Source organism: Balaenoptera acutorostrata, chromosome 6 (genome assembly GCF_949987535.1).
Source record: "Balaenoptera acutorostrata chromosome 6, mBalAcu1.1, whole genome shotgun sequence".
NCBI classification, from domain to species: Eukaryota; Metazoa; Chordata; class Mammalia; order Artiodactyla; family Balaenopteridae; genus Balaenoptera; species Balaenoptera acutorostrata.
Genome location: NC_080069.1, coordinates 113,277,733 through 113,288,590, shown reverse-complemented (window position 1 = coordinate 113,288,590; position 10,858 = coordinate 113,277,733). Strand labels below are relative to the sequence as shown.

Here is a 10,858-nt window from a genome sequence, read left to right as displayed (position 1 = left end):
GTTTTCCAGATTTCACTTTCCTCTGGAATGAAAGTTCCATGAAGGCATGGACTTTATTTTCCTCCATATGTATGGTGTAACTTCTATTCACGCTGGGAATAGGCTGACATTTACAGCTTCGTGGGCAAGATATCTGAACTCCTCCATTACCTCAGTTTCCTCATCCGAGGAGTGGGGATGAGTAACAGAAGTCAATTCATGTAAAAATACCTAGAACACAGCCTTCAAATAAGTGCTGTTTTTATTTGTATTATTTTTAAAAATATTTATTTATTTGGCTGCACTGGGTCTTAGTTGCGGCACACGGGATCTTTAGTTGTGGCATGCGGTATCTATCTAGTTCCCTGACCAGGGATCGAACCTGGGCCCCCTGCATTGGGAGCGCAGAGTCTTAACTGCTGGACCACCAGGGAAGTGCTGTTTTTATCATCCCCAGTGCCCACAACTGGGCTTGGTGCTTGGTAAGAATTATTGAGTGTTTAATAATGAACATATGGGCTCATTGAAGGCCACATCCTTTCAAGGTAAGAAGTAGTAACTTTTCAAAGATGAAGAAACTAAGACTTAGCAGAGTTAGGTAACTATTCCAAGTTGCATAGCTAGTGGGCAGGGCAGGGTTTAATATCAGGTCCGTGTAGTTCCAAAATTTGTACTATTTCCATGATGCATGCTAGTTCTTGGTGGAGAAAGCACAATGATCCAATGTCAATAAAATGATCAATTAGAAAAAAGGTAGTGGAGAGAACAGGTGGGAGGAGGAAAAACAGGGAGAGAATTTTTTTTTTTTTTTTAAATGAAAGCTTCTTTATTTATTTATTTTTGGCTGTGTTGGGTCTTCGTTTCTGTGCGAGGGCTTTCTCTAGTTGCGGCGAGCGGGGGCCACTCTTCATCGCGGTGCGCGGGCCTGTCACTATCGCGGCCCCTCCCGTTGCGGAGCACAGGCTCCAGACGCGCAGGCTCAGCAGCTGTGGCTCACGGGCCCAGCTGATCCACGGCATGCGGGATCTTCCCAGACCAGGGCTCGAACCCACGTCCCCTGCATTGGCAGGCAGACTCTCAACCACTGCGCCACCAGGGAAGCCCCAGGGAGAGAATTTTAAGAAGAGATAGTGAAGGAATGAAGCTGGGTGGAGACCTGGGTCTCCTAAGCTGGCCTGTGTTTCATGTCAGAACCTCTTCCGTCTGGACTGTGGCTGTGACCTGCAATGTACCCCCGAGGCGTCCCCCTTTCCTCCATGACTCCACAGAGGTCCTTCCTCCCAAAGTCCCTTTATACCCCCCGCCCACACTGTCACCCACGTCCGGCTATGGGTGGCAACGATCGGGAGTACAGTGAACATGAACTCTAGCCCTCTCCCTGACCAGCTGTGTGCCCTAGGATAAGTCTCTTCCTCTCCCAGGGCCTCAGTTTCCCCACTTGTAAGATGAGAGGTTGCATTAGATGATTTTTTAAGACACAGTGAGCTCTCAAATTTTATGAATCAATGAATTTTAAAGAATCTACTGTTGCCATCACGCTATCATTCTGTATTGATATTTGGTTTAATTTAATGAAAAATGTAAACTTTTTCCTTAGTTGTGAGATGTGAAAGTCCCGGTGACTTGAATGACCTTGTCTTCCTTTCCTGTAGGGTAACCCCATCTTCAGCATGTGTGGTTGCCCGAGTATTTGTTTACACATTAGACTATGAAGTCTTTGGGGACAGGGAGTGTGGCTCATCATTTCCAGTCTCTGATCTGAGTTGACATAAGTGAGTGTTTGCTGCTTAAGTGGGGAAGATCCCCAAGGCTGGAGTAGGCTGGAATTCACCATAATAAGGTTGAAGACTATCTGTTATATAGCTTTTCCAGACGTGTTATATGTTTTTTTTTCCAGCAGCATTTTTATTTATTTTATTTTATTTTATCTTTTTTATTAGTTATCCATTTTATACATATTAGTGTATATATGTCAAGAGTTATATGTTTTTAATCAGAGGTGTACTACCTATGCTCACTGAGACCCAGATAACAAATTCAAGTTAAGCTCCCAGCCCTGCCAAAGCCTGGGGAAATGCTGGTTATAACCGATATGACCACATGGTGGCAGCAGAGGAGAGGGAACGAATTTTTTGTGTGTGTGCTGTTAAATCAGCAGAGCCACAGACTTTGGGACCTGTGGGTGATGTCTAGCACCATATACGAATCATTTTATTTACTTATTTTCTTTCTTTCTTTTGGGGGGCTGCTCCACGGGCCTGTGGGATCTAAGTTCCCCGACCAGGGACTGAACTTGGCCGTGGCAGTGAAAGCCCAGAATCCTAACCACTAGGCCACCAGGAACTCCCCGAATCATTTTAGAGAATTCGTTTTTAGGAAAGAGACCCAGAAAGTACCACATTCACATGCTTTATTAATGAGTAATGAAAAAAAAATAAATATAGTTTCATGAATAAACACACATACACTTAACTTTCATATTATGCTCAGTTAAGGCTGAGGGAAAGTCTGGCCGGGAAGAGAAGAGGAAAGCAGTGGACACCCACCAATCCCAAGTCCAGAGTCCCAAGGACCTCAGGTCAGAACACAGCGTTTGTGTCCAAATCCCAATCCTGATGACTTCTTGTCTCTGTCTCCTCTGCTTGTGGTGATGTGAGTGACCAACATGTATTTTGACTTACTTTGTGCCAGGTCATTGTTCTAAGCACTTGGTATGTATTTTCTTAGATAATTCTTGTAACAACCCCTGAGAGATATTATTACCCTCATTTTACAGTTAAGCAATTTGCCCAAGGTCAATCACCTAGTAAATAGTAAAGTCAGGACTTAAACCCAGGACTTGGAGTTCAGGAGTCAGGATCTTAGTACTGTTTGGCAACCTTTCCTACGAACAGGCTTTAATAATGTTCACCCAGAAAGACTTCTGGAAAGAGATGAGGGGTGCCTGTCCAATGGTTGGTGTTATGGACTGAATCGTGTCCACCCTAAAGCCCTAACCACCCCCCAAATGTGACCGTAGTTGGAGACAGGGCCTTTCAAGAGGTAATTAAGGTAGAATGAGGTCATAAGGGTGAGGCCCTAATCTCATATGACTGGTGTCCTTATAGGAAGAGGAAAAGGCACCAGAGCAGGAAGAGAGCTCTCACCAGAAACCAAACCTGATGGCACCTTGATCTTAGATTTCCAGCCTCCGGAACAGTGAGAAATAAATGTCTACTATTTAAGCCACCCACTCTATGGTATTTTGTTATAGTAGCCAAAGCTGACTAAGACACTGAATCCCCATAATTTCTACAAATTCAATAGAGAAGAGAGAAATACGATACCTCAAACTTATTTCAAAGGAGAGTTGGCAAGTGGATGGCTGTTAGCAGAACCGATACCATCTTGGGCACTTACAGTTTCTCCTGTCCTTCCGCCGACCCTACCCAGGGCTCTACTGTGCAGTGAATCGCTTCTCTGTCGTCAAGGGCTTTGGATGTAATAGATATTGTTTAATAATCATTAGGACCAGGTAGCCGCTATGCTCTGTTAGTCCCCAAACAATGATGAAAAATTCCCTGATGTGTTCCCAGCACCCATGTAGCTAGTTACTCATTTATAAATCTTAACGTAGGAATGCACATCCTGTTTCCAAGCACCTACTCCCATGCCCTAGGTTAACTATAAATTGTCCTAATGGCCCTTTGGTGGTGCTGGGTTCAGCTTCCAATGCTTTTGGATCATTTTCTGCCTGATCCCACCCTGTGAGTAAGTTACCTACATTAAACTGATGTGTTGATTATTTGGAACTGCCTGCCTCGTTTTTCGGTCTCAAGATGCCTTCTCAGTTTGATGGGTACTTTTCGTTCCCTCTGCATCCTCCAACAGTAGGAATCACAGAAACCTCTTCTCTCCAGTGTTCATCATAACTGTCCATGTTTTCCAGAGTTGTATATTTCCTACAGCCTTCATGTCACCTCTGAACACTTCCCAACCAGTTCAGACTTTTTAAAAGCAGGGATGCCAAATCCCTTTTGGCAATCTCAAGTTTTACATGATTTAGGTCAGTGATTCTATTGGTGTGCCCCGCAGACCACCTGCATCAAAATCACCCAGGGTGTTTATTCAAAACTCAGTCCCATCCCTGGTGGTGCAGTCGTTAAGAATCTGCCTGCCAATGCAGGGGACAGGGGTTCGAGCCCTGGTCGGGGAAGAACCCACATGCCGCAGAGCAAGTAGGTCCATGTGCCACAACTACTGAAGCCTGCACACCTAGAGCCCGTGCTCCTCAACAAGAGAAGCCACTGCAATGAGAAGCCTGCGCACCGCAACGAAGACCCAATGCAGCCAAACAAAAGCAAAAACAAAAACGCAGTCCCAGCCCTCACCCAGGCCCTACTGATTCAGAAAGTTTGGGGGTGGAGAGGAGAATGTGCATTTTAATAAGCGTGCCATGTGAGTCTGATGCGTGGTCAGTAGATTTGGATAAGAAACGGGTGAGGGGAGGGCTTTTACTTTTTTCGTTTCAGCCCAGAGACAGATCTGTGCTCAAATAATGATTCTACCACTTTCTAGTTTGGAGCCTTGGGCAAGTTACCTCCCCGAGCTGCAATTTCCTCATCTGTAAAATGAGCATAATAATGTGTGCTGCACAGATTTTTATGAGGATCAAATGATACGATGAGTGCAAAGCCACCAACACCAAATCTGGTCTATATTTAGTAAACTTCCTACCTTGTCATTGTGGTTTCCGAGGTCTGTGGTCACTTGATTTCGTGATATGTGTGGTGATGGTCTTGGTCGTGGGTTCACCAACTCTCAGTTGTTCTGTGTTTCCTAGAGAGAGGAAGGGGTGGGATGGTGGTGTCTGTCTATGTGTGGGGTCTGGCTACTTGCCAAATAGGCTGACTTGATCAGTTTTGCTCATTTAATCCTTCCAGCCTTTGCCAATTTCCATTTCCCTTCCCAGGAGGGAAGAGCAGAAAATGTTCCAGGGTAGGATGAATCTGAGCGTGGGAGTGATTACAAAGTCCCCCAAGAAGGCAACCAAGAGATGACCCTGACTCTCTACAAAGAAAAAATGGATCTCGTTATGAGATTTGAAAGGGGGAGGAATGGCTCTTACTTCCAGGGTTCCTCCTCAAATGGAAAGACATGACTAATTCCCTCAAAGAATCCTCGGTAGATTGGCAGAGCCTTGAGGGCAGAAACATGCTCAGAACAAGAATGTAAATCCCCCAAAACAAAGAGAGAAAGCAAGTGTGCGTTGGCAGCTCAGTCCTCAGGGCATTGAAGGGGCCGGGATGTGCTCCACTGGAGACAGAGGCAGGTAGCAGAAACGGTTATGGGAGCTTCATCGGCTTGCTGTTACTGTGTAACACATCACTCCCAAAACTCAGTGGCTTAATATTTTCACTCCAGTGTCAATGGGACAGCCTGGGCTTGTTCTTGTGTTTTGCAGGTCAGCTGGGGGCTCTGTTCTGCGCTGGTCTTGCCTGGGCCACCTTGACTGGAGCAGCTCTGCTCTGTGTGCGTTTTATTCTCTGCTAGGGACCGTTGGGATAGCTGAGCTTGTCCTTCTCATGACAAAGAGAGAAACACAAGAGAACAAGCCCAATACCTTAGCTTCTTTTCATGCCTGTGTCATGCCTCCTAATATCTTATTGGCCAAAGCAAGTTGGATGGCTGAACCCAGAGTCAGAGATGGAAGGCAAAGTTATGTGGCCAAGGATTCGGGGATGGGTGAACTGGAGCTATTAATGTCAGCTATCAGAATCCTCAACTCTCCCTTCAGTGACTCCCAATCTCCAGTCATTGCTCCCTCTTTGATGCTTCTATAATCTGCATTGCAGTTATGTATGTGAGGGCAAGGACTGTCTATAGCCCTAGTACCCAGTATGTAATCATAACAGAGAGAGAGAGAGAGACAGAGAGAGAGAGCAAAAAAGGAAGGAAGTAGGAACACAAGCAACAAAAAAGAGAAAACAGGGCAGGCACATCAGGGTAAAGGGAGCAGAGGAAACAGGACAAAAGAGACACGAAAAGGGTAAGTTAGCGAAGCACCCCTGGTTCAGAGTGAGTTGAATTGCTTGCTGATAAACAGCTTCTTGGAATATTGATCCGTTCCTAATATATTTTTTTTTTAAATTATTTATTTATTTATTTTATTTATGGCTGTGTTGGGTCTTCGTTTCTGTGTGAGGGCTTTCTCTAGTTGTGGCAAGCGGGGGCCACTCTTCATCGCGGTGCGCGGGCCTCTCACTATCGTGTCCTCTCTTGTTGTGGAGCACAGGCTCCAGACGCGCAGGCTCAGTAATTGCAGCTCACGGGCCTAGTTGCTCCGCAGCATGTGGGATCTTCCCAGACCAGGGCTCGAACCCGTGTCCCCTGCATTGGCAGGCAGATTCTCAACCACTGCGCCACCAGGGAAGCCCCGTTCCTAATATTTTAAAGCAGTCATTTTCACAATGAGAAAGAGTCTTTATGTTTTAATTTTCACGTCTAATGGCTGCATTTTCCCTGTGGCAGCCCTTGCATGAAAGAAGACTTGGGTTATAGAAATTTTTTTGGTCCCCTGAGGAGTAATCAATTTACCATGTATGATCAGAGCCTCTTTCACTACTAAGATCTCTCCAGTTGCTGTACTTCTGGAATGAAGGCTGAAACTTTATAATGCAGAAAGATTGCATTAGAAACGAGGCTGGAAAGGCAGACTCACATTCTTTTCTTGAAATGTAATTGTTTATTTTTTCTGGATGACGTGGTTCCTAGCGCTACATATTATCGGAATAAACTGAAGGGTTGGTGATATCAGTGCTGAGAGGGTAGGCTAGATTGATTCTGAAATGGTGAGAAGTCATTTCAGGACAACGTCAGGGCATGTGGTGGGTGAAGAGAAGCAGATTTCCTTGTGCAGCTCAAAGTCCTTCTGAAGAGGGACTGCAAATGCCGTGGAGCTGAAGCAACCTCCCTGGGATAAGTGTCATCTCTTCCAAGGGAACCGCTTGGAAGTGAGTCAATCATTTGCATACCTTTGCTTAAGGTGTTAAAAATTATTCATGTGAAAAAGATGCAGGGATAATTCTTCAGTGGATTTACGAACTCTTTAGTGGTTTTTCTGGACTGGGGATGGGGCAAGGATTCCTCTTCTTACCTCCAGGTCAGTATCATTTTTTAGGGCTTCCTGAAGTAAAACAAGAGGCCAGATCTAGGTGGGGGTGGGATGGGAATGGGGCCTGGGGACGCATAGGCCTGGTGACTGTGGCTATTTATGTGCCCACCATTCCCCTCTCTTGCCTGTCTTAGTGGGGGTCTGGAACTGACCAGGCATCATCTAGCCCAGCACCTGGCACATAGAAGATGGTCAATAACTATTTATTAACTTGAATTGAGTGACGGTTTGTGGTGTGGTAGAGAGAGCATGATACTGAGAGTCAGGAGAACTGGGACTTAAATTGGCTGGTGGAGCAAACGAGGACAAGCCTCCTTTCTTCTCCGAGCCACAGTTTCCCTACATTCAAAGTGGGGATTTCTCCCTGGGCCATCGTGAGACCTGAGAGCCCTTGTGATGCTGGTCACAGTCATCCCGTAGAAGGCACTGACCATGCTGGGGCGGAGACCGCGTGTCTTGGTCAGAGGCCAAGGGCAGAAGCCAGGCTGTGCTACAACGTGGGTGGTGGGGACCACCCCTGCAGAGCTGTGGCCTCTTTTGGGGGTTGACATCTGAGCAGGATGACCAAGTCAAGGCTGGCAGCCCAGAAGAAAGAAGCATTGACCATCCCCTGAGCCCAGAGGGCCCCTTTCCCCTTACACAGAAATATCACCTGGAAGGAGACCAGATGACAGACAAGGTGACAGCATAGCACATGCATATTCTCTGTCCAGCTTCTAGAGACACAGAGAGAACTCAGGCAAGGTCCCTGATGGCCAGGAGATGACCCACATTACGCCATAGGGCGGGGCTGATGGTGCAGGTGTTGAATGGGTGATAAGCATCACGACCAGTGTGTTTGTGAAACTTTAGAGAGGCGGAGGGAGGAAGCAGTTGCAGGGCTATTGATAGAGTAGTGAGGATCTGGCATCAACCTGGGCCTGGGGGTGCGGGTGGAAGGAAGGTGGACCAGGAAGGGATGGTCTCATGTTATTGCAGGACCGAGCGACGGGGTGCTGGCGGGCTGAGCCATTGACTCGGTGTGACCCGGGCAGGTCCCTTAACCACTCTGGGTCTCAGTTTCCCAATTTATCAAGTGAAGGGGTTGACTTAGATCAGGGGCCCCTCAGGGCAGTGAGGAAGAGCATTGGGGAGGCTGAGAAGATGGGCTCCAGGCCTCTGACCCTTGTTCCATCTACACTGTACAGCTTTTCCCCCTTCATTTTGGATAGTATGTTTCTGGGTAAGATTTCATTGAAGAAAAGAGTTGTGGTTTTCTGTTTTTTTTGTTTTCTAAAGCCACTGGCCTACAGACCTTTAAGTTTCCTTTCAGACATAAACAGCGTAGGATAGCAGTTCCAGGGCCAGGTGGTGGCAGGCTTGTTAGTGGGAGCTGGGAGGGACAGCTACCCCAGCCCTAGGACCTCTGCAGCCGTCCTCCTCTCTAGAAAGGGGGCTGGGGAGGAGAGGCTGTCTGGGGTGGTGGAGTGGGTACAGATTTCTGGGAAAGACGGACAGAAAAGCTCCTGCTTCGTAAACCTGTTTGGTAAAAATTTGGGCACACTGTGAGGGCCTTTCCGACCCCAAAACGGGTCCTCACCTGAGACAGTACACCTGCCCTGGTCTGGGGTTTCTTCCTGCAAGTTCTTCCACTGAGGCTCCCAAACCCGGGGCCTGAATTCTATGGGGCCCTGTGAAAATACACCTGTGGGACCTGAGGAACAGAAGAGTTTGCTCTGGCTCTGCTACTGACTAACTCAGCATCTTTGAGCCTCCGTTTCCTCACTCGTAAAGTGGCAATAAAAGTACCCACGCTTTTTGTGGGTGAAAATAAGTGAAGTGCAGGGACTTCCCTGGCGGTCCAGTGGTTAAGACTCCACGCTTCCAATGCAGGGGGTGTGGGTTCGATCCCTGGTCAGGGAACTAAGATCCCACATGCCTCGTGGCCAAAAAATAAAAATTAAAAAAAAAAAATGAAGTGCTGACATACTATAAAAACTTAAAAAATTACCTCTTCCATCTGCCCCTAATACCCGTGCCCCGTCCCTTCTCTGCCTTGCTTAATTTAGTTCAATTTATTGATTTACGGTTCATGCCTAAAGCATGTGCTCCTAGCACAGAATGCCAGGGGTAGCTGAACGGGCAGCATCACAGCAAACAAGTACAAGAACAAAGGGTTAGACAAGTGGACAGCTTCTAAGTACTCATGAACATAAAAACTACAGTCATTTATTCATCTCAGATTCCCAGAGTGCCTCCTATGTGCCAAACTGGGTTCACTGGGTGAGGTCAACCCCTGACACATGGGTATGTGAATTTTTGTCTCTGTCTCAGACAGTTGAGAAGAAGTCAGTGTTTTGAGAAAACATGGTGCTGTGATGGAAAACAAAGTGCCAATTCCCCAGAGCAAGACCTGGGTGGCATAGCCTCCCGTATAGCTTTAAGCCGCATACAGCAGAAAGTGGTAGCATGCATTCTCCCCAAATGCCTGGGAGTGACTGTTAGGAGAGGGCATGATGTGGCCGAAAGGGCCCAGGTTTTGCCACCTAAAAATGGTGTAAACTTAGGAAGGTCAAATCTAACTTTGAGCCCCAGTTTACTTGTCTATGAAACTGGGTCATAAAATCTGCTTGCCTGGTTGTTGTGGAATAAAATCAGATCGGGCAAGGATCTGCTTTATGGTAGCACTTGGAAAGGGATCTCCATTATTACGGTTTTGGGAAAAGCACAGAGTGGATGATCGCATTCATGAGTGTCACTGTGGGAGATGCAGTCTGTCCTTGGTGGGGTCCAGGCCTCAGGAGTCACCAGCTGAGATCTTTTGCCGAGTGAAAAGGGCTCTGAGCACCCCCTGCACATCGTGATTCCGGAGACTGTAGATGACAGGGTTCAGCATAGGCGTGATGACAGTGTACATGACGCTGGCCACTCGGCCCCGCTCGGCCTCATATCGGGACATGGGCTGGAAGTAGACAGCAATGACTGTCCCGTAGAAGCGGCCCACCATGGCCAGGTGGGAGCCACAGGTGGACACAGCCCGGAGCTTCCCTGTGGCTGAGGGCAGCCGGAGCACCGCAGCTGCGATGGCCCCGCAGGAGGCGAGAATGAGCAGGAAGGGAGTGACTACCACCGCGGCACCCTCAGTGAAGATGAGCAGTTGGATGTGGCGGGTGTCAGAGCACGAGAGCCTTAAGAGAGGCTGGTGGTCACAGAAGAAGTGGGGCACTTGGTGGGAGGCACAGAAGGACAGGTTGGCCATAAGCAGGATATGCAGGAGGGAGTGGACACGGGACACGAGCCACGCAGTCCCCACCAGGGCTGTGCACACAGCCCGGGACATCCTCGTGGCATAGTGGAGGGGGTGCCGGATGGCCACGTAGCGGTCATAGGCCATGGCAGCCAGGAGGCAGCTGTCAGTTACACCCAGGGCAAAGAAGAAGTACATTTGGGTCAGGCAGCCAGCCAGGGAGATGGAGCGGTCATGGCCATCAGGTTGGCCAACAGCTTGGGTACAGTGACGGAGGTAAAGCAGAGGTCAGCAAAGGACAGATGGGCCAGCAGGAAGTACATGGGTGCATGAAGGGTTGGACTGGCTCGGATGATGGCCACAATGAGTCCATTACCCAGGATGCCCCCCAAATACAGGACCAAAAATAGGACAAAGAGAGGCCGCCGCTGTCCAGGACTTGTTGTTAGTCCCAGTAGGGTGAATGCGGCTCCTTCTGAAGTCTCATTGGCAGCATCCAT

At 47.9% G+C, this 10,858-nt stretch overlaps 1 protein-coding gene across 1 annotated transcript; it reads right to left on the bottom strand.

Moving 5' to 3' along the window:
• Positions 1–9,908: 9,908 nt before the first annotated feature.
• On the bottom strand, positions 9,909–10,858 carry LOC103005150 (olfactory receptor 1K1). The gene is given in 2 exon segments (XM_028161923.2): positions 9,909–10,597; positions 10,600–10,858. Coding segments are annotated over 2 exon segments (948 nt in total).